This window comes from Eulemur rufifrons, chromosome 2 (genome assembly GCF_041146395.1).
Source record: "Eulemur rufifrons isolate Redbay chromosome 2, OSU_ERuf_1, whole genome shotgun sequence".
NCBI classification, from domain to species: domain Eukaryota; kingdom Metazoa; phylum Chordata; class Mammalia; order Primates; family Lemuridae; genus Eulemur; species Eulemur rufifrons.
The window spans coordinates 53,802,177-53,826,074 of NC_090984.1; the positions used below are offsets into that span (position 1 = coordinate 53,802,177).

Consider the following 23,898-nt stretch of genomic DNA (forward strand, 5'->3'; position numbering starts at 1 on the left):
ATCTGAACGTTCTCTTGTTAAAAAAATTTGTTTAAGCATTTTATGTTCAAAGCTATTCTACTTTCTTGGATTATATGTTTTGAACTTTCAAGCAAAGTATAATGGCAATGCCAACTTCTTTCACTACACTCTCTTTTTAGGGCATTATACACTAATGACTACCAGATTCCTATCTTCAGCATAGCCTTCCCTGTGACTTCCAGACTTAATGTTCAACTGTCAATTTGACACCTGCACTTGGTTGTGTGCTAGTAGGCATCTCAAACTTATTATATCCAAAATAGAACTCTAGATTTCTACTCTATCCATTCTTCACCGCCATCACAAGCCCCAGGTCTTCCTTAGCTCTGTGAATGGTGCCACCATCTAACTATTTGATCAGGTCAAAACCTGAAAGTCATTCTTGAATCCTTTTATCTTCTCACTTTCCCTCTTCTTTGCCTTCCCTAGTCTATCCAAAATCCTCTAGGTTCTACCTCCAAACTATATCCCTTATGTATCCACCTCCACTAACCTAGTTCAAGCTACCATCATTTCTTGCCTGGTCTCTCTTTTTTTGTTCTTCAAACTTCTTCATTTTTTTGTTGTGGTAAAATATACAGATGGTCTCCAACTTACGATGGTTTGACTTTGCAATGGTGCGAAAGCGATAGGCATTCAGTAGAAACCATACTTCAAGTACCCATACAACCATTCTGTTTTTCACTTTCAGTACAGGACTTAACAAATTACATGAGCTATTCAACACTTAATTACAAAATAGACTTTGTGTTAGATGGTTTTGCCCAACTGTCAGCTAATGTAATTGCTGTGAGCATGTTTAAGGTAGGCTAGGCTAAGCCATGATGTCAGTAGGTTAGCTGTATTAAATGCATTTGACTCACAATATTTTCAACTTATGATGGGCTTATTGGGAGGAGCATCTGTAAGTGTGCAGAACAGTGGCATTAGGTGCATTTGCATTGTCATGCAGCCATCACCACCTTCCATCTCCAGAACTTTTTTATCTTCCAAACTGAAACTCTATACCCATTAAACAAAAATGCCCATTTTCCCCTTTCCTCCAGCCCATCAATCACCATTCTACTTTCTGTCTCCATGAGTTTGTCTATTCTAGGTTCCTCATATATGTGTAATCATACAATGTTTCCACTTTTGTGACTAATATATATCACATAACATGATGTCCTTGAGGTTCATCCATGTTGTAGCATGTGTCAGAATTTCCTTTCTTTTTAAGGTTGAGTGATATACCATTGCATGGACATATCACATTTTGTTTATTCATTCACCCATTGATGGACACTTGGATTGTTTCTACCTTTTGGCTATTGTGACTAATCCTGCTTCTTGTCTGATCTTTGCTTCCTCTTTTTCTCCTGAAATCTATTTGCCTCATAGCAGACAGAGTGATCTTTTAAAAATGTAAATCAGATCTTGTCAATTTTCTGCTTAATATCATTCAGTGGCTTCCACACTCAGAATAAAGTCTAAACTTCTTATCAGAATCTATGAGGCCATATAGTCTTGTCGCTGTGTCGGTACTTCCCTTTCTCCTTGTTCATTATATATAGCCACCAACCTCCTTGTCATTTTCTAACAAGACAGACTCTCTTCTGTCTTAGGGCCTTCACTGCTGCTGTCTCTCTGCCTGGAATGCTCAGATTTTTTTTTTTTTTTTTTTTTTTTGAGAAATCAGTAGCACTGCCTTTATTTAGAATTTTGATATTTGGTTCATTATAGATCTTTTTGCATGAATTTTGATTTTTAAAATGTTTCATTACAATATTCTTTATACTGGCTACTGAGTCTTTTGGTGCCCTCTCCAATTTTGCAGCCAACGCAAGAGCCCTCACATACCTCACCCTCATCCCGACTCTGGTAAATGCCCGTCCAGGGCTCATTCTGTTGGAAGGTTAAAGTCCTTATAGTCTGTGTTCGTTTCGCTATGGTCTATACAGAGATTAGTACCAGGCAAACAAGCCTTTGGTGATGCTGAAGGTGACTCTGGGCTCTGTTGATTTGAATTTGGGGTGTGGGACTCCTGCAGAAATGAAGAAGAGAGGAACATGACTTGCGATCAGAAGCTGCTCTCTTCTTTTCTCCCTTGCTTGCCTTCCTTTTTGGAGAGGTAAGGAATTATGGTGTGCCACAGTGGAATGTTTTGCACATTCTGCTGGGCTGATGTGTCACTAGTCTGTGACTTCTTAAGAAGCCACTGTACTGAGCTTATCACACTTCTCAATTCAGTTCCTGGTAGTGAAAGTGAAAGCAGTTGCAGGATTTCAGCTTTGTGACTTCCATCTGCAACGATTTCTTCTTGCTTAAATGGTCCTGTAAAAATAAAAAAACATGGCAGTCTTGGTGGTGTCTGTTTGGTTCATAGCTTTGAAGAGGGTTGGAGATTCCTCTGACCGCAGAATTGTGGGTTGTGTACATGCATGAGGTTTCCAGGTGACTGAGAAAGAGCTTAAATCTGTTTTAAATTTTAAAATCATGGGGCAATGTTGTTACAAATGGTAACACAAATATATCCTGGAATTTTCTGAGAATGACCATGTAGTGAAGCTCATTTTACTTTAAACATCCCCATACACAATTACACTAAATTGACATACAAAAAAAAAGACGATGCTTCTATTGAATCCTGCAGAATAAACATGAACTTGAGCTTCTGCTCTGTTGAGATCCTTTGAGGAAGGACATCACCTCTCTGAGATCGGGCAGCACCAGATTTTTGCATGAATGGCTCCTTCTTCTCATTTTGGTCTTTGCTATATGTCGCCTTCTTTGAACACATAATCTAAAGTGCTCCCTTCCCTCTACCATATTGCTATCTGTCACATCTCTCTATTCTTTTTTCTCTATGGCACTTGGCACTATTTAAAATTGACATTCTCATTCATTGGTTTACTTATTTATTTTCTGTCTTCCCATTTTAGTATGGACCACCATGCCACTGCTAACCAGTGGGTAGCATAACACCCTAAATAATCTGGGGAATTGAAAAGCAGTGAATTTAATGATTATGAAGTCAGTTGATTTCTTATTTTTATTGTTCTGTGGTATAGTGTATCAATCTTTTAAATGTAATACCTAAGCATTTGCAAAATGGCACACCATACTTCAGCTATTGTATGTGTCCTGTGATTGCAGTGCCCAGACTGCACTAGTACATTACTACCAGATTGAGACCAGACATCTGAAAATTGAGTATGTCCCTTGGAAGTACTTAAGGCACAGCAGATCAATATATTTGGATGGCCATGTCAAAATCAGTGTGTAATTTGTATTAAGTGAGTGTGGACACTCATAGATGGTACCTATAGATCCTTGCTGTTATTGATCACATGCTGCTGTCAGGGGAAAAAATTATGTACACACTCAAACTGTGTGTATTTATTTATAAATTGTTTATGCACTGTTAATATTTCTTTGCAAATATTAGAAAAGTTGGCAACATTAGCCAAATATATTAACTTTTTTAAAATTAAAAAGTAAATAGAGGTTCCAATGTACTTTTCTTACAAATCCTCTGGGGTGAATGCCCCCACTCTTGAGTCCACTGGCCTAATCACAGACCATGAAGGGTGTCAACAGCAAACCTCTCCTCACTGGCACTAATCAATCTTCCATCGATACACTTTGTTGGAGAACAGACAGAGTGACAGCTGTGTGTCTCTCCATGAAATGTAAGGAGAGCACTTGATGGTCTCTGGTATGACCTACTAGTTTTTTATTGAGTGAAGTTATTAATATTCTAGCCTTCATTTTTCTTCATCGCTTCCTGGTAGATATAATAGCTTCTGTTTTGTTTTGTTTTGTTAATCAAAAGAGTTGTGTTCCAGTGTGACACTAGGCAAGGTTTTTATACAGCCCATCAGGGGTTCAGATATACCCTCACTGGACAATATTTAGCTCATACTTCATCACATCATGTAATTTATGTGGAGATTTAAACTAATGGCTTTCAGACTAGGAATATTTTATATATAAAAAATTAGTTGAAACATATGTGATAATTTTGCCCATTGTTTTACATTTATTCTAATAAATATGATTAGCTTTATTTAAGAATAGATTTGTATAAAGGCCATCTTTGAATTGAAGGATGTCGTGAATTACAATAAGTTGCTAAGTTTTGGTGAAAGTGGAGGTTTATGGATGATTGGGATATCAATAGTCATTTGCTCACTGGATTGATTTTCCAGTTATGTTCTTTATAAAATTAAAAGAGAAAAGTTAGATTGTTCACCTCATAGCATTTGACTTATTACTCTGTGACCAGATTGTCTGAATAGTTTCCACCAAATTGAAAATTTCCTGTTTCCATGAGCTTTTGTAAAAATGTCTTGCCATTTTAAGAGGAGAGAGGAAAGGGCAAAGCTCTCTTCATGGGAGGCCAGGTCTATTTTTAGCGTTGCCGCTAATGAGTGTGTGACCTTCTCCAGGTCACTTCACCTCTCTAGTATGGCTGTTTTCTTATCTATTGAATGGGCACAGAAATTCCTGATCCCTTTCACATTTTTAGGAACTGCTTTAGCTCTACAGGGATAGGCATGGAAATGACCAGATAAGTGAAGAGATCTTGCCCCAAAAGCTGTTCACAGGTAAAATATTACCATCCAAATTAGTTTCACATATAAAAACCCATTTTCTTTATCTATTATTATGTTTTATTTTTATTTCAAAAGAAACTTTTTATTTTCTAATAGTTTTAGATTTACAGTTAAGTTGTGAAGATAGTACAGAGAGTTCCTAGATACTCCACACTGCTTTCCCTTATTATCTACATTTTAGATTAGTAAGATCAATATTTTGTCCTACTATAGGATGCATTTGATGAGGGTACTGCAGAATTAATTACTACGTCCGTCCCCTCTCCAAGAGGAATTAACTTCTATCCTGCCCCTCTCAGAATTTCAGATTTCTTAGAGATCAGTGCTTCTGGATATGTTTAGAGCAATCAGTAACTTCGTTAGACATTTCAACCAGACCTCTCCCACAGTGCAGTATAAGACATTATCAATGGCCCTGTTCCAGAAATTCACAAGATTCCTTTGTCAGTTAGGAAGGCTTTCAGGTGCTAGTAACAGAATACCTAATGGATAATAGTTGTAACAAGGGAGTTTATTCTTCTCACATGGCAAGGAAGCTGGGGGTTAGCAGTGCTGCCGTGGGCTCAGTGGCTCTGATGGTTTCTTAGTCCTTTCCTCATGGTTTCAGATGGCCACTGCAGCTATAACCTTCCCATCTTTACATTGAAAGGAAGGGGATGACAGAAAACGGGCTTTCCTTTTATCAGGGAAGAAAGGCTTTCTTGGAAACTTCAACATAGGTGTTCACTTATATCTCAAAAGCTACAATGGTATTGCTTGTTCATCATAGGACCAGTCCACGTGTGATAAAGCATCTTCTTCCAACTCCTGATTAAAATACATTCTGTTAGAAAAGTTGAAGGTAGGGGAGATGTGTGCGCGTGTGTGTGTGTGTGTGAGTGGTTTGTGTAGACAATGAATTGTGTTTGCCATATGTCCTTTCTCTCTCCTGTAGGCATCCAGGAATAGATAACTCTCTCTCTGGGTTTTAATTCTGAGGGCCTATTAGCTGCTCTGGAACTGATCTGAGCCCTCCCCAGGTGCAGTATTGGCTCCCCATCCTTGATGGGGAGGACCAGTTGGGCTGTCTCTGGTGAGCCTCCAATTCCAGCACATGGGGAGCTATGGTTCCTACAGCAGGCAAGAAGCCCTTCCTCATCCCATCTCCAACTATATCAACAAATGCTGATGGGCTAGAAGAATGAATGAACTGAATATTTTTAGTGACTCTGTAATTTGACTTCACCATGTTATAAACTCAAATTGATTTTAGGTAATAATCAGATCAAGCCATTTAGGGCAGTTTGTGTCAGGCTTAATTTTTTTTTGCAAAAGAAATTTTATTTTCTTTTATTCTCAAGAACTCTGCATTTCCAGGCTGTGGAGGGGTGTCTGCACAAAACAGTTATTGTTTTCCCTGGAACATCACCTTTGGCTCTAATCAACTCTTAAGGTTTTCTGCTCTTTACAAGTCAGAATTTTTTTTTTTTTTTTAATTTGTGGAAATGAGGTACAGATGCCAAGGCCTTCAAGAAGTGTTAATGTTGGAGGCGTCTTTTCTCACAATCTCCCAGCTTTTGCAAACAAAGGGGGAAAAAGTGAACACATTATCATAGGCATCTACTCAATGTTGGCCCCCAACAGCACTTAAATAACATAATGATAACAACAATAATGACAACTGTATTTTAGTTCAGAACCAATTTCCTAAGGAATCCCTGGTACAATTCATTTTAATTTCTTTAAGACTGTATTTCCCAAACTATTCATGAAGGGAAAAAACAGTGTCTTTGTAGGGGTGTGTGTGTGTGTGTGTGTGCATGTGCGTGAAAACTTGTTTGATTTTTTTTTTATTTATTTCTTAATATTACGGGTGTACAGAAGTTTTGGTTATGTGGATTGCTTTTTTACTACCTGAGTCAAAGTTACAAGTGTGCCCATCACCCAGACAGTGTACATTGTACCCCTTAGGTGTGAATTTACTCATCCCCTCTTCCCTGCTCCCACCTGCATGATTTCTGTTGAGTTTTACTTCCATCTGTGCACATGAATGCTGATCAGCTGGTTCCAATTTAACATTGAGTACACGTGGTGTTTGTTTTTCCATTCTTGTGATCCTTCACTTAGGAGGATGGTCTCCAGTTCCATCTAGATTGTTGCAAAGGTATTAACTCATTTTTTATGGCTGAGTAGTACTCCATGGTGAACATATATCACATTTTATTAAACCATTCATGAACTGATGGGCACTTGGGTTGATTCCACATCTTTGTAATTTTGAATTGTGCTGCAATAAACATTCTAGTGCAAGAGTCTTTTTAATAAAATGACTTTTTTTCCTTTGGGTAAATACCCATTAGTGTGATTGCTCAATCAAATGGTAAGTCTACTTTTAGTTCTTTGAGGAATCTCCATACTATTTTCCATAGAAGTTGCACTAGTTTGCAGTCTCATCAACAGTGTATAAGTTTTCCTTTCTCTCCTCATCCACGCCAGCATCCGTTGTTTTGGTACTTTTTGATAAAAGCCACTCTCACTGGGGTTAGATGAAATCTCATTGTGTTTTTGATTTGCATTTCTCTGATTTAGTGATGTCGAACACTTTTTTTCATATGTTTATTGGCCATTAGTTTAGGTTTAATATTTTTTAACCAGATAGGATGCCAGGCTGAGTCTAATGCAAATTAATCTGAAACTCTCCAATTCAGTTAATGAAAGAGTCTGTATTATCTTTATACCACAAAGTCTACCATGCTAAATGGGTCCATTGCAAAGTTATTCTCAAGGGCTGTTACTTCTGTTCTGCTAACTTTTACTATTTGTGAGTAAAAAGAGATTTTTTTTTTCTATTCAATTCTCCTTTTCATAACTTATGCAAGAGAAGGGGCCATTGAGGACACCACGTTGAGAGCAATGCACACCACCAGTTTCCTTTCAGTTGTTCTCATCCCCTAATTTTGTTTGGAGGTTTGGAGGGAACATCCAAGGGAGCCTACTGATATGCCACAGCTTGCTATCTTTTTCTTTCAGTGTCTGCTGAGATACTACAACAAACTATGAAAAGACATTCTCTGGGTGTTGATAGCAGGTTAGTCTGGGCAATTCATACTACAATTTAACTTTCAATTTTCACGATGGGTGGACACTCATTTTAATATTTTTTTAATAGGAGAAATGGCATATACATTTATTTAATGTGTACAAGAGAGAACCACAGAATGATTTTCCCTGTTTATTTTTTTAAAGATTATTTTTTAGTTTTCAGATAGAATATACTATGGAAACTGAAATCCTTCTCTTCAGTCTAAGTGTTCTTTCCAGTTTCCTTTACTGTTGTAAAGTCAGCAACTTCTACAAGAAGCAAAGCCAAACTAGTTAAGTCCTCTGTAAACTACAGAAGACTACTTGTTTACCTGGTGTTGGGAAGCTTAGTTAATTGCTTGCAAAATGCTCTGAAGTCCCCAGATGCAAGGACTCACTCTTCCCACACCCAGCATCGTGGTTCAAACGTTTCCCCTGCCAAGGAGAAGCTGATTCAGAGTCTGCCTCCAATATCTAAAACTGGCCTGCGTTTTGCAAGGGGAGCATCAGTACTTGTTCAATTGTTTAGAAATTGTTCAGCTTACCTGTGATCTAATGAGGTTTATGTTTAGGGGTGGTGTGCTGGTGCAAGTCATGTCTTTTAAAAAGCCACTCCAAATAGTGTTACAACCATCAAGCAGAGAAAGAATCCTGGAACAGACTAGTGATGTCCCCAAATTCCTTTTGCTTTGCCTTTTTGTTTTTTCAAAGATCAAATTCAAATAGTATTTTATGCTTTCTTTCACTGAAAAGAATGACCCGGAGAAGGTATTTCACAAGTAACGATTAACAATGGCCCGGAGAAGGTATTTCAATCCCCTTAAAGAAAGCTTTTATATTATGACAAACCTGTGCACCTTTAGGGGGCTCATCTTGTGCAGGGTGGATTTGGGCCGTCAATCAGGTGTGTAAGTACTGGCTGGTTCCTGTGCTGTGCTGCCCCTGCAGCTATATTTATGGCAAAGGCTATGGTCACTATGAGAAGAAACATGGGCTCACTGTCTCGGAGCTCCTCCTCTGAGCAGAGGAATGTTAAATTAGACATCTGTCTGTGAAAACAATCAACTTAACATATGCCCACTCTTGAAGGAGGGTCTTGTTTTGCTTGTCTCTTAACTTTGGAAAACGGCTTTTTCTAAGTGAGCTTTAGAAAAGTAAGCCAAGCTATCCACCCCATAGCGATTTCTACATTCACATAGAAAATACACATTTTTACTGCTGAATATCGTTTACTAAGTGAAACCTTCCATGGTAGTAGTGATTAATAATTATATAATACATAATATAATATGATATATGATAGCTTAGAGCTATGATTTATGATATATTAAGCACTAATCTTAACCTTCATAATAGTCCTGTGTGATAGGTATTATTTAAATTTTACAAATGAAGAAAGTGAAGCTTTTAGAGAGTTTGGTTACCTGGAAGTGGAGAGGCAGGGATTCTAACCTATTGTCAAAGCCACCAGGCTCTACTGGATACACTTCTAGAATATTATAGGCTAGCCATTCTTGGTGATGATCAGTAAGACATTCTTAAATTATTGTTGGTTTAAATGTTACCTTATCCTTACAGGAAGAGGAGAAGGTAAACATAATATCTGTGGATCTTTTTCCAGTGAAAGAGAAATCCAATTAATATGTAAATTGGCCATACGGGTGGAAAATTTCTTTGATGTTTCCAAATTCATTCTTAGATTAAATGGCAATGTATAGAAACTGCCAACAAATGTTAAAGATTTTAGGATACGAAAGTGTAAATAAAATGATAACTATTTCTGCCAGAAATGAGCTGATTTCTACTCTAGAAGTTAGGGCATCACAGGCCCGGCCAAAACAGGTTCAGAATGTTCCTTAAAAAATATACTATGACCCTTTACTTTGTAAACAGTAAACTTAAGCCATCGAAATTTCCTTTGGGAATAAATTATTAGCCCTATGGGGAAAGGACAGTAGACGGGAGGAGAGGAGGCACACAGTCTGCCCTGCTTCTGATTAGATAGCTATGTGAACTGCGACGAGTCACTCATCTCTCCAGACTTCAATGTTCTCATCTGTAAACTGAGGCTCCGGGTGCCTTCCAATTCTCAAATTCTGAGTCTATGACGCAAACTCCTCTCACCTTTGTTAATGGCTCAATTTTATTTTCCACACACCTCCTAGGGTATTGTCAAGAAGCCAACTGAAAATGTAACTTGATTCTCACATGAATTTCTTTGCTCATTCTACACCCCAGCTGCTGTTTTTAAGCCCCTTTGTCATTGGGAAATGCTTTCAAAGATAGTGGAGAAACAAGTACGATGAGAAGAATTTACCAATACTGGGTTTTTCATTAAAATGCGATGCGCTCGTGTCTACTTTGCCATCTTTTGTTGTTCTGCTTTTTGATTATCCTGCTATGTTGGACTGCTATTTTTTCATTTATTTCAAAATTTCTTTTTTAAAAATTGGAACTCGGAAAACCAAGATGGATTCTTCTATTCAAATTAGCACAAAATATAATACTTTTACATTTTTACCTAATTTTCCGTGTGCAATGATTGTCATTATTTTAGCTGCCAGAATTAGTGAACTGATACAATTAAAAGATTTCAGCAAAATTATTTATGGCTTAATGGTAAGCATATTAACAAAACTGCATTACCATGTAAAACATACCAATCTTCTCTGTCCTTGAAAATATTTTAACACTTCTTTTTGGGAGCATGTGTAAAACCAATATTATACACAATCACTGTCTCATAAAAATGCACTGTACTAAGTAGAAAATTGATACCAGATGATATAAAGGCCACGAAAGAGAAAGAAGGCAGAGTTTGCAGCTGACCTTGAATCCCTAGTCTGATTTGACTGGGAAAAAACAAACAAAACCAAAAACAAACCTCCAATATGAAGAAGTGTATAAGACCATCTAATATAAGATAATCCCCAAATCTCACAATTCTTATGCAGAGCCAAAATATAAACCCAATGTTTTTCATCAATAACATCATTTAACTTGTAGCCATTTGCAGAGAATAATAATTACCTTCTAGTGTTTATCTTGAGTTTTTAAATCTTGTTTCTATTGACATATTTAGCTTATCTGAGCCATGGACAGACACTTCACTTGATGTTATAGAACCAGTTATTGCTTGTTTTATTACTTAGGCCGATGAACAGGTATGCATTGTTCCGAATGCTTAGAATTTATTTACGCTTGCCCTGAACATGAATGCTCCAGAGCAGGAATGTAAAATAGGCTGTGGCACCCATGTGATCAGTACCCATTCCAAAGAGCAGTGCCTATATTGATCACAACCTTATTTCCTGCTGAACTGTTCCTCAGAATTCTTCTCCATAGTAGTGAATGCAGCCACCACAAGCAAATAGAAAACTATTTGCTGCCCATAGTTAAAATATCTTAGCAAAAGCTGCATAGATTTCCCTCTTTTCTTGTTATGATGACCTTTTCTGAAATTTTCAAATCTTTTGTGTTCTTTTCATTTTGACAAGTGATGACTTTTCTTCAAGAAGAGGAAACTTATTGCATTAAAAAAAAGATTCCCACTCTACCCATCTTACAAGATGGCGGGTGAAGAAGTTAAGAAGCCGGAGAGTAAGAAGAAACCTGAATCCCAGAAGACTGATGCCAGTGGCAAGATGAGAAAGGGTAACCTCTAGGCTAAAAAGCCCAAGAAGGGAAGCCCCGCTGTGGCTGAAATCCTGTTCTCATCATAGGAATTGGCAGATATTCCCAATCTGCTATGTATTCTGGAGAGGCCATGTGCAAGAGGCAGTACTCAGCCACTAAATCCAGGATTAAAAAGAAAAAGGAGAAGGTTCTTGCCACTGTCACAGAACCATTTGGTGGTGACAGGAATGGTGGTACTTGGCTGGTAAGCTTCGCAAAATGTCTGGATATTACCCCACTAAAGATGTGCCTTGAAAGCTGTTGAGACACAGCAAAGACCCCTTTGGTTAGCATGTGAGTGAACTGTGAGCTAGCATCCCTCCCAGGACCATTCTGATCATCCCCACTGGGCATCACAGAGGCAAGGGGGTGGTTTTCCTGAGCAGCTGACAGTGGCTTGCTACTTGTGACTGGACCTCTGATCCTCAATTGAGTGCCTTTACGAGGAATACACCGGAAATTTGTCATCACTACCTCTGCAAAAATTGGTATAAGCAATATGAAGATTCCAAACATCTCACTGATGCTTACTACAAGCAGCAGCTGTGGAAGCCCAGATAGCAGGAAGGTGAGATCTTCCACACAAAGAAAGAGAAATATGAGATTACAGAGCAGCACAAGGTCGATCAGAAAGCTGTGGGCTTGCAAATTTTATCAAAAATCCAAACTATTCCTCAGCTGCAGGGATACCTGCCATCTGTGTTTGCCCTGATGAACGGAGCTTATCTTTACAAGTTGGTGTTCTAAATTTGTTTTTACCAAGAATCTAACTAAATAACTGATACATTAAAAAAAAAAAAATCCCCACAGCACGTCAAATGCTTCTACATACACATTAGGGACCCAATAAATATTTGTACCTTCCATATCCTTAATGCTAGAAATAAAAGACAGAAATATTACGTGGAGCTAAAGAGGACCCGGTCTCAGTGATAGTCTGTTCTGGGGGTTAGTTCTCTCTAGATACTCGTGGAAGGAATCACACACCAAAGGGCCCCAACAAATTAAGCCTTGGGAAATTGGCAGAGCAAAGAAGAAATGTGGAAGTTCCAGTTCCTTTTGTGTTAGAAGTTTCCAAAATATGAGGAAATATGCCAAATGCTTTTGGCTTTCAAATAATAATATACTCTGAATTAATGACTAACAGGGAAACACCCACTGAGCAGTTCATGGACAGTATCTCTCCAAAGGTCAGAGCCTGTTGGCAGGTGACCAAAGAACCCTCCTCCCTTGAGCCAGCCAGCCACTGCTATGGCCAGGAAGCCCTCTGCCATGGACTCAGCATTATAAAGTGAGCAATTAAAAGGATCATTTGTAGCTAATGTAATAACTCCACTGAATATCCCAAAACTTGTCTGTAGACACATTTGATTTGGGGACCTGACATGATTTGAAAGGAAATTGTTTTTTAAATAGAAATGTAAAAATATGGGGTAAACAATAATGTGCTAAGGCAAACTTTTAGGCAAATGCAACAAAATTACATAAATAAATTTCCCTTAAAGCTAAATGTGCATCCTAAAATATTCTTGTTGATGAATTTGCTTTATTTCAGATTTTGAGGGGTTTCTAAAGTAATTCTTTAACATCAACACACATGATGCTTTTCTCTGACTCTAGTAAATACACTTATTTTTTAGCTAAAGAAAATGAGAAACAGTTAAAAGGTTCCAATTATTTGCTTAATGCAAGTGAGAACGTATTTTTAATAAATTTAACAGTAATTCATTTGTTCATTCAACATTTATTGAACACCTGCTCTGTGCCAGGAACTTTGTTAGGCATTGGAGGATAGAAAGTGAATGAAATAAGTGTAGTTTCTACTCTCATGGAGCTTATAAATCTAGTTGGAAATCTTGCATTAAACAAGTACAGAAACATGTAAGTCAACAATTGAGATAAATAAGAAGCTATCAAATGAAGGGTGCTTCCAACTTTCAGTTTACCTACTTAAAAGACTAAGGTTTCTTGCTGAGCAGAGGTGGTTTTATCTAAATTTTGATTGCCCTATAAAAGAACTTCTATTAAAATTTTAAAATAAAGTCTGCTATAGACTCACTAAATTGTTATTTCTGAACTTCTTTTGTGTTGCATGTAAAAAATGACAAAAGGTTTTTCTTTTTTTTTTTTTTTTTTTTAAAGAGAAAAAGTGCTAATTATTCTAGAAATACCTTTAACCAAAGCAGTTTCCAGGGGAATTAATGACCACTTTAGGTTAATGGTCATTGGCTTCATGTTTGGCCCTCAATTAAACTCTGAACTTCAACTGTTATTACTTAATTGACTTGGTTATATTTCATGTCAGCATTTCAAAATGACCTTCCTTTTAAAAACTAAAAATTACCCTCACATAGCACCATGGGTCTTCAGTTGAGCCTGACATTGTTGCTGCAGTCCACACTATCCTTACGTACGGCTGAGCCTAGGATTTGCTTAGCTCTGCTATCACTAGGTACTTCCCATCATCCTTGCCTAGGAAAGGAGACAGCTCAGGATAAATCCGAGTGGTGAGAGAAAAGGGATGAGAAATTAAATATATCTGTTGCCATGATGATTACTGAACTGCCAAATAAATCCACTGAGATTCACTTTATTCTAAGTGCAGGGAGTTAGACAGTCTTAAAACTAATACCTTGAGTATCACAATTAAATACTATCAAGGTATGTCATGCTTATTTTAAAATGTTACTATATGTATCTTTTGCTTACAAGTGACTCCAAATGTTTAGTTGTTCCAGTTAACTAGACGAAAACTTAAATCTCCTTTGCTTATATGTGAAACAACAATAAGAACAAGTTGGATTTATTTAACCAATGAGTTGGATTTTGTATGACACCCAGCTTGAAATCTGCTATACTGACTGAAACAAATTAAGGCATCAAATGAGCATTTCCCTTCTCCCTGTACTGTGGAAAAGTTTTAAAGGTCCTTTTGAAGTACTTTGATCAAGCTTTGAAATCATTTTAGTGGATTACTATTGTATGAAAACTGTAATTTATAGTGCTTGACCTAAGCAGCTCTTTGTCTCACAGCCATATTCAAAACAATAGCAGGAAAGTGAGAAACACAAGGGGAACCCAAGCTGTTCTGGTTATTTAATTCATAATTCCATCTCCTTATTTAATCTTTGGAATCCAGGCGTGTTCTTAATAAAACAGGTTCAGACCATGTTTACTATGTATATTAAGGTTAGTTTTGAGTAAAAAGAATAGATGATCCAAACTTTGTCACAGGTGACCCTTCCTTAACCTAAGAGACACTTTACGCAGACAGGTTCAGATAGGAGCTTCCTATAAATGGAGACATTGCAGGCAAACTCCTATTGTTCGCCTTTCAGTTTCCTCTCTAGTTAAGCTTGCTTTGTTCCTTAACCCCAATCAAGTATGTGCCCACTGGGGGATTTTTCTCCTTCCATCTTGTCACAAAATAGTTACACTTTGAAACAACTTGCTCCCATCAGATTACACGGAAAATGGCAAGCTCCCCCAAGATGAGGGAGCTAGGAGTCATTCTCTAACTAAATCATACAGGCATTTTACTATTTTAATTCATAATTTTAATCACCCAAACACCACCACCCAGGTTGAAAGTAGCAATAAAAACTTACATTTTTGGGGGGCACCTTTTGCCTAAACATTTGCTGAGGGCATAAACTTCATACCATATGTAATCCTGTAAAATCTTATCATCTTAGTTAAAAGTTTTATGATCCTTCAGGTGCTACATATGCACTTAAATATTTTGGCACGTGGAGGATGTGGAGGTCGTGCCTTACCCCAAAGAGATTAGCTCAATTGCTCCCCACCCCGCACCAGATATATGCATCAGGACTTAGATGGGATACACTTTGGTCGTGGGATCATTTTCTAGGGAAAAAGAGCCAAAGAGTAGCGAGAAAATGGAGAATACATGTTCATGTGGAAGGAAACTGGCAAAGGCTAGTGAAGGGGAAGATGACCGAAGAATGTGAAGGGAAGGGAAGAAACATAAGGAAGCAGTAAAGATTTAATTCAATCAAAACACTAGGTCTTTAGATGGCAGCAGGTTAAAAAGAGCAGACATCTAAGGTATCTGGGTTCCAAAGAGAAAAGGAAACAATGGGTGTAGCTCCCCAGTGAGAGGCAAGTGAATTAACTGTTCACTTTGGCATTAATTAGTGTGGCCCACCAGGGACCATTTAGTAGATTACCTCATCAGAGCTCTAAGCAATCCCCTGGTGGCTTGAATGAGTTAATGCACCCCCTAAAGACCAACAATTTATCATCTTATCCAGGGTGGAATCAAACCTTGCAGATAATGAGCAGGTACACACACCTATGGTTAAAAGAAAATTACTTCCCCTGGAGGTCCAGCTTTCTACTTTAGACCCCCAAGCCTTTTCTTTTATATGGGATTTTAGGAGTGTTTTGAAGAGTTGACATACACCTCACTAGAAGACAAAAAAAAGAAAAAAAGGATTCTTAGTTGTTTATGATTTTTGGGGGGACTACATAGATGGGGGGGTGGGAAGAAGTCTATGCAGTCACCTTAAATATCAGTACTGCATAAGCTTTGCTTTGAGCTGAGCCCTCTCCAGGTTTCAAATGGGTCCCTTATGTGTTTGTGAGGGCAGATGCTTGGCAAGTCTATATATGTCAGAGAGAACATCATTTAGTTTTACGTTTTCCACCCACTCCTGCTTTCTGGCTTGGCATAATTCATTAGCACGGTGTGCAGAATGCTGCATAAAACAAGATTTGGCTTTAACATTAACGTTATAATGACGACAGCAATAAAAATAAGTTGTCACCCCATGCCTGCTTTTCGGGGCTGATATAAACATTGTCTAAACTAAAAAACCAAACAAGCAAACAACACATAGAGACGGAACACAGGCAAGTATTTTTAACAGAAAAGAAAAAAATCAAGGAGGCTTTAAGCTTTTAATTTGGGAACATTACTCCTTTCTCCCTCACATCCCTTCAAACGTAGTACATCATATAATAATCTGTTAGTTTTGTGTGAAAAACTTACTTTTGAGTAACTCATAGTATGTATACTTTACTGCTGGGTTCGTTCTCACTTTTAAGAGCCAAATTTTCAAGACTCCTTCGTAGGAGGTGGTGCCTTTGCTGGGGAACACGAGTACCTTCTCACAACACATTATGTCAGGGCACCAGGTAGATGAATAAATACAACACGCAAGCACCTTTTTTATTTTTTAATTTATTTGTGCACACTCATCATAAATTTGTTTAATGTAAAACAAACAAATCTTTGACAAGGGTTTAACAGGATTTTCAACATCTGTGCAGATAAATGTAATTTATTCCTAAAGAAGAAAAAGCAGTTTAGAGCAGGCCATGAAACCTGCTTTTAACAACATTTTTGTTTAAAGTGTGTGTGTATCAAGGCAGTATAGTAATGGTTTCAAATCATTCTATTTCACTCACAAAACCTGTATGATGAATTTTATACTGACATAGAAGTTTGCCTGATACTTCTTCACCATTTCATCTTCTTCTTCCTCTCTCTTTTGATTTAAGGCAGCCCACTACAGCGTTAAAATCCACAGGTTTGGACCTGACATGTATCCTTTGAAAGGCAAAACAGCAGGCATAGTTTTGCAAACCTTCTTAGGTACAAAATGAACAAAGTACAAAGGATATATTTAGTTTTTTTAAAAAACCAAGCAATGTATATAACCTAAGGTTGTTTGCAGAAGTTACATTGTTATTAATATTTCCAAAATAACCTATCCAATCTTATAAAAGTTATTATATTTTGTTAGCATGGGAGCACATATTTTACTAAATACAATTTGGGTACAGATTAACTTCTCAAAAGATAGGTTTATTATTAATTTATTAATGTTTTGCTTTAGACTGAAATCTGGTTTATAGTATATAAAAATGAATAAATTAAAGTGAACAAATACAAAATCTCCTTTATTTTGCTTATTTAAAAATTGCCCTAGGTTTATTTCTGGTACACTTAATTCATTCAAAGCTGAACATTTCTAATGCCTAAATTACTTGAGTGTTAGTTATATAATTATGGTGATATAAAAACGCATATACAAAGCAGGGTACGAAATGTGTTTTTAAAAAATTTTACTCATAAAAGTACTAGTGGCTCACATGCATCCCAACAACTAGCCACGTTTAAAGATCAACTCTTCTCAGTGGGGGCACTGAGCTTCAGTCCTCTCCTCTTGGACCCCAATCCATGAGTGTGGTTTCTAGATACAAAGTAACTAATGCTTTTAAATGAGATAAGTGTAAAATGTTTGGTGTTCAAATAAGCATTATATAAAGAGGAAATTCTCATCAGGTATATTTTTGCAGCTTGGCTTAATGTCACAGAACTCAGGAAGCCGTAAGGACTGGACAAAATAAGCACACAGCACAGCTGCCATCTAGGTCTCCCGGAGCCCTGCAGGTAGGCGCAAAATGTTAGTTTCAAACTTCTTGCCTTCAGCTTTTCCAGGTTTGTGCTAGATTATTCCATGATGGTAATGCAACACTGGGTATCTGTGAGTGCACTTGAAGAGAAAGGGAGAGGGAGAGACAATGAATAGAGACTTTGAAAAAGAAAAAAAAAAAAAAAAGAGGGTGATTCGGTAACTGGGAGGAGAATTGAAAAATCACACCTTTCAGTCTTCACATTTTTTCTTTTGTTCAGCATACAAAGAGAAACCATCCGGAAGAAAGAAAGATTATGACTATCTATAAACTAACTGTTTGACAGAGACAGAAATGCTGATAATGAGTGGGTTGTGTCTGTAGTTCTTGGCTGTTCACATCAGCAAGGGATGAAGGAAAACAGAAACTCTTGATATGTTTGTCTAAAGAGGTAGTGGTGTGACCACGGGCAGCAAGAGTTCAGCTGAAGTTCAGGGCAGATGTTGCCAGGAGTTTACACTGCAGGAAAGTAAAATTGCTTCCGGATTCACCTTTTCCTCCCAGCTCCTCTTCCAGGATCTTCAGGGTCAAGCTATGCTATGGCATAAGGTGACAATGTCTGTGGGGAAACTGGCTTTGAGCAGGATGCCCCTCTCCCGGTTGCAGTCCAGCTCCTGGATAAATCCGTACCAATAGATGACTAAGCCTGGCCCAAATCTGCAAAAACACCAGAAAATAACATACACACATTGTATCAATATAGCTCCAGAAAAAAGTCATCTTGGAGGCACCGATAAGATGATTCAATGACTGGATTGCACAAAGCTTCTGTTTTGGTTGCTATCAGTATGACTGAAAATAGCTGAACTTACAGCAAAAGAGCTCATTTAACACACACTACCACCTCGGACAGATCTGTTACCTTTATTTCCAGGAAGCGGAAGTATTTCAGATACTGGAACTCCCCATCTTACCTTTCAGTAAGGTGCTAGGAACATGACCTAACTACCCAGCTGACGGCGGGCAAAATCAACGGAGAAACAGCGATGACCTGGGGAATACCTGGCTTGGGATTTTAGTCTCCTAACGTTTAGTGCTATTTTTAAAAATTAAATTTGCCTACTTTCAGCTAAAGAAAAGAAAAGAATGCCTGAAAAGTAATTTAAGAAAATGTAACAGCTTAAGGTCCAAGAGACTATAATGGCTACAATGTCCTATGCATGCACCCACAGGGCTGGAAGTACCTCCTGTCCTCCATATGACACACTGGGATCCCTCAGAGACCTTACTCTCTGCGTTACACCCTACGTGCGGGCACTGCATGGAGTCTGGTCATTGGTTCTTATGGAAATGTGGAATAAGGTCATGTAGGCTTGTGACAAAGTATAGACAGCTGCAGGCTTAAAACCTCAACATTTCTAAGTTGTGCCTCCGGATTATCTCCAATTTTGTTAGCAGTGACTGATCCCCGCCAGGCAGACTCAGGAAGTAGCCCCATAGACTACTTCACCCATCAGGAAGTTGAGACCTTTAGGCTGGGTTCATAAAGATGTAATCACTATCAATCACTGTGCACAGAGAGATGTTTTGCACATCAGTTTCACGTTTTTCTTACCGAGAACATTTAATTAAAGGGCAGCACTAGTTTTGGTGTAGTGTTGCAGGAATTTTACAGTGAAATCATAAATTATGAATGCTGGGTTAGTAAAAGGATGTCTAAAAACAGAACTGCTTTCTGTATTCTAACATTACAGCAGGCTGTACCACGCTAGGCCAAAAAGCTTTTTCCTTCTATGATTTATTATATGCTGTAGTGTACTTGCCAAAACTAACAGTACAGGATGGGCTGTGAGATACTGTATGCACAGGAACCAGTTCAATTGGATGTCATGGCCTGTTTTATTTGGGGATTCACATCAGGAGGGTAGCCAAGTTGTATTCAAGATTAATTAAAACTTTTTGAGTCCCTTCCGTGCAGGGACAGAACCATGAGATGGAAACCCAGCCCTTGAACTTGCTCTAGAGACGATGCAGAACATGAGGGAAGCTTTGGTGCATGAGGCCCAGCGAGGTTTACCTGAATTCAGATGCTCTCTTCGTCCTTAGCATCGCCAAGGAAGAGCTTCCTTTAAGGTCAAAGAATTAGGCTACCTGTGCATGGGGTGTGGGGGCCCCCATGCTCAAAAGCATACAAGGCTCACACGTGGCCAAGAACTTGCTTCCGTTTAACCAAGGGTTTCTTCATAACTTTCAATCACACACGATTGTCTCTAACTGGAATATAAACCATTTGATACCTTTATTTTACAAAGAGCTCTGTAATTAATACCAAATGATCTTAGATTTGTCAAAACAAATCTGGCAAGAGCAGGAGGATCTGTGATTCCGCGGACCGTGTCTGAGAAGCCTCGAACCTTCCCATCCGCGAAGCACCCCCGAGTCATAGCCTCGACAGACCTAGCACATTCCTCCTTTCTATTATATAGCTGTTCTGGAGACCAGGATGTTCTTTAGAAAGGCACTAATATTTTCACAAAGGGAGGAAAAAACTGTGATCTAACGAGTCATGGAGAAGAACAAAAGAATATATGGGGGTCATAAAAAACAAGCTCAGTATTTTAAAGATTTAATAAAACAAAAACACATATCACCAGCACTGAGAGAGCGAGAGCAGCCTGCACTTTCCCTGAACAGCTAAATCATAAGCCAAAGGACACGAAGCATGACAGCTCTTTACAAAAATGGCATTTTCTAGGCAGAAAAGCCCAGACTGGGGAACACCTCAGTGCTCAAGAAAATGGACTTGTTTCACTTGTGAGGCAACACATGAAACCTGCAACTCAAAGAGGTTTTGCAAGACTGTGAAGCTGAACATTTCATGTCGTGGTTCACAACGGGGATTCCCTAAAGGCAGTAACATGGATCTATGGACATTTTTAGTAGGGTTCATTAATAAGGTTCTACCATCTGTCTAAGTCTTTATGTTTCTTATGGAATTATATTAAGTTAGGTAATTATATTAAGTTAGCTCAAAATCTGATTGAAGATATGTGTCTAATTAATTAAAAACAAGGAAATACAACTTCCCTTTGTAAATAGAGATTGGAGAGAGGGTTTCAAATTATGTGATCTTTGGGTGACAAAAACAACAGGGACTTTAGAGGGTGACAAGTTTGGAACTTTAATGGCAGAACAACATCTGGCCTTGTTCCCAGCACCACTTTAGTGCATTTCTGAACTTTCTCCAATAGCTCAGGATCCAGAGATTATCAGATGCTGGCAAGATAACCTTTCAGCAACTTACCTGTTTATGAGGAGGCTGGCCACGTGAAGCAACTTTGTATAATTAAATCCTTGGTATCTGAACTAACAGAAGGAATATCTTTGGTTGCTAATTTGAAAAACCAAGCAATCAAAAATGGTAGCATTTCCTTCTGAAAAAGTATAAGACACTAGAAAATTTTTATGTAGGTCAAATGCACGCTTGTGGGTTGAGCAATTTCACCTTTTTGATACCTAGTCTCCTTAACTGTGGCAGCACTGGACAAGAATGAGATCACTAGGAAGGCAAATATAACCTTTGTAACCAATAAAAATCAAACAGATTCTGTTAACAGCATTTAAAAGAAAACGGAGTCCCTGGGTCTGAGGGAATGTGCAAAGCAGAGGGTTGGTCTGCTACTGGGATTGCAGCCCTCCCTACCAGCCTGGAGACACTCAGTAATGGGATGTACACAGACATCTGAATTGACTCTGTAAACACTTTTCAAGGCTGACTATAATTTTATGGTTGCTATATCATGGTCAAGTAATAAGATCAAAGACCCCCAACAGATTTTAAAGACTCCTGGGAAGCAGAGACTAGAATGTGAGTGACTTCTGAATAAGTAATTTTGCTTGCAAATAAAACACCACCAAATTAGCACAAACAACAAATACCTCTTGAAAGAATGAGAGGTGAAAGTCAAGAGCCATGATAGACTTTGAGGGTAGGTATGACAGACGAAGTTTTTCATGAATAATGACAGCCTTACAAATATGTTCAAAATGTGTTTCTTCTGGTTTCCTTCCATTTTGGGGTATTGAGAGAAATTAAATAGGACACTGTGGAACCAAAGCCGGGTATTGTGCATACTTGTCTCCTAAGGATTACCCCTCTGTTTCACCATTTGTCTTTTTGTTAAATTGGGACTCTGTCGAGAGGAAAGACTGTGTTTTCTTTATATTCATGTCCTCCATGCCTGGTGCCTGGAACATGGCAGATCCTCTCAAGGACAAGATGGAGAACACAGGTTGTAATTATAGGATCAGACAGCTTTGTACTGGTTATCGAGTCAGTGGCGGTGTGGAGACAGGGTGCAGGCAGGACTTGGCATGGCCACGGCATGGCATTTTTATTAATGACCAGGATAAGCACGCTAATGGCATACTGACAAGTCATAGTGATGATAATAGTAATAGTTACAACAATGTTAATTATTAACGCTTTCATAGCTAGACACTGTTCTAAGCACTTTACATATATCAAACCACTTCATTCTTATGCCAACCCCACAGGTAGGTCCCTGTTCTACAAGTGAAGAAATCAAGGCACAGAGCAATTAAGTAGGTTGCCGAATGTCTCACAGCTAAAAAGTGGAGGAACCAGTTTTAGAACCTAAGGCAGTCTGTGGTTGTACTCATTATGATGTAGTGATCAGTTTACTAAACAGGGTGATATGTATTAGACTTTAACCAGAAAAAGAGAGGAAATGCCCTTTGCACAGCTCACACCACACCTAGAGTGTTTTAGAGGGTTCTAGCATCATATTTTAAAGAGAATATCTCTAGGCTGGGGCTGACCTGAAGGAGAATCCAAGGATACTTGAGACACGGTTAGAATAACAGTGAACAGAATGAACAGTCAAGGTGGTAACACACTCACCATCTTCTGATTTTAAGAGTGCTCTTGGACAGGAAGGATTTGATTCATGCTGTAGCTCTCAAGTGTAGACTTAGGACAGTGCATGAAAGTAGCCAAGAATTGGCTACAAATAAATTTGTTTCTATACTTGAAACTTTTGAAAACATGGAGTAAGCTGCCTTGCAAAATAGTGACATCACTAGATCTATTAAATCAAGGCTGGGCTTTCATGAATTTTTAAAAATTGAACCAATTTATATATAAATTGGGGATTTTTATACAAAATTCTGCATATTCAGCTTTTGAAAAATAAATTGATCTGCCATTAAGCAGCTGGAGATGAGTAACAGCTGCCCCCCTCAGACATAACCTAGGCTCGCTGGTTTGCCACAGTCCCCGCCATTCTCTGTTACTCCCCAGTGCTGAGACACAGGGGAGTCATCCATCAGCATGCTCATACTGCGATTTTCTTATTGCAGAGACCAATTTCTCCATAATCATGTCTCTATCAAATGTGGGAAAGCAAAGCACAACCTTCGAGGGTTTCATATTTCAAGAAAGAAATGGAAGAGGACAAATTTCTTTCCTTGGGTCCTGCCTACTTTACTCATTTATGGTGTCCACCCAGCCCCTCTGTGCATTGGAGTTTTTGATCCCTTCCCTGACATCTAACTCAGAGGTTCCCGACCTTGGGCCAGAGACCCTCGAGGGGTTGTGAAGAGATTATAAGAGGTCATTATGCACGCCAAGCACCATCCCCAGACAGAAAAAATATAAATCTTGTCTTATTTAAAAAGTGTAGGTAATAAAATAGGATTCATGGTAGCTTTCAGTTGTGTATGTATTTCCTAAATAGATGGAATCTAAAGGCATAGCTGTCATACGGGAGTAGGTTAGCAAAAATTATTTTTGTTTATTTTAAAGAAGATGTTCAATTTGACAAGGTTGGGGGACATTCTTCTACTTGGTTCCACCTCTTTCTGCAGATGAATGTGTTATGGACAGGTGAACAGCACACCCAAAGGAGTACCTATGATATGGTAACACCAAGTCATGTTGAAGATGTGTGAAAATACTTAGCAAATTTGTAACTGACCTGTCCCTGCACATATGGTTCATCTTCACAGTAAAAAGTGAGCTAGAAGGAAAGACATAGATACTGTACCAGGTCCCATTTAGAACTCACCCCACTGAAAGTAGTACGACCAGTGTTATCTATAGAAGAAAGGTACAGCAGAGAAGTGTCAAACTAAACTG

The 23,898-nt window shown here is 38.4% G+C and overlaps 1 protein-coding gene and 1 pseudogene across 6 annotated transcripts in view; one reads left to right on the forward strand and one right to left on the reverse strand.

Moving 5' to 3' along the window:
* Nucleotides 1–11,248: 11,248 nt before the first annotated feature.
* On the forward strand, nucleotides 11,249–12,101 carry LOC138377126 (large ribosomal subunit protein eL6 pseudogene; annotated as a pseudogene).
* A 4,443-nt stretch (nucleotides 12,102–16,544) lies between these two features.
* CDIN1 (CDAN1 interacting nuclease 1) overlaps nucleotides 16,545–23,898 on the reverse strand; it is a 213,076-nt gene continuing 205,722 nt past the window's right edge. For 5 of the 6 annotated variants that reach the window (XM_069461911.1, XM_069461927.1, XM_069461919.1 and 2 more), the window contains one exon: nucleotides 16,545–18,455. In XM_069461911.1, the coding sequence (XP_069318012.1) occupies nucleotides 18,326–18,455 (130 nt within the window). In that variant the 3' untranslated portion in view covers nucleotides 16,545–18,325. The remainder of the gene's footprint in view (nucleotides 18,456–23,898) is intronic. The other variant, XM_069461894.1, reaches the window with a different exon arrangement.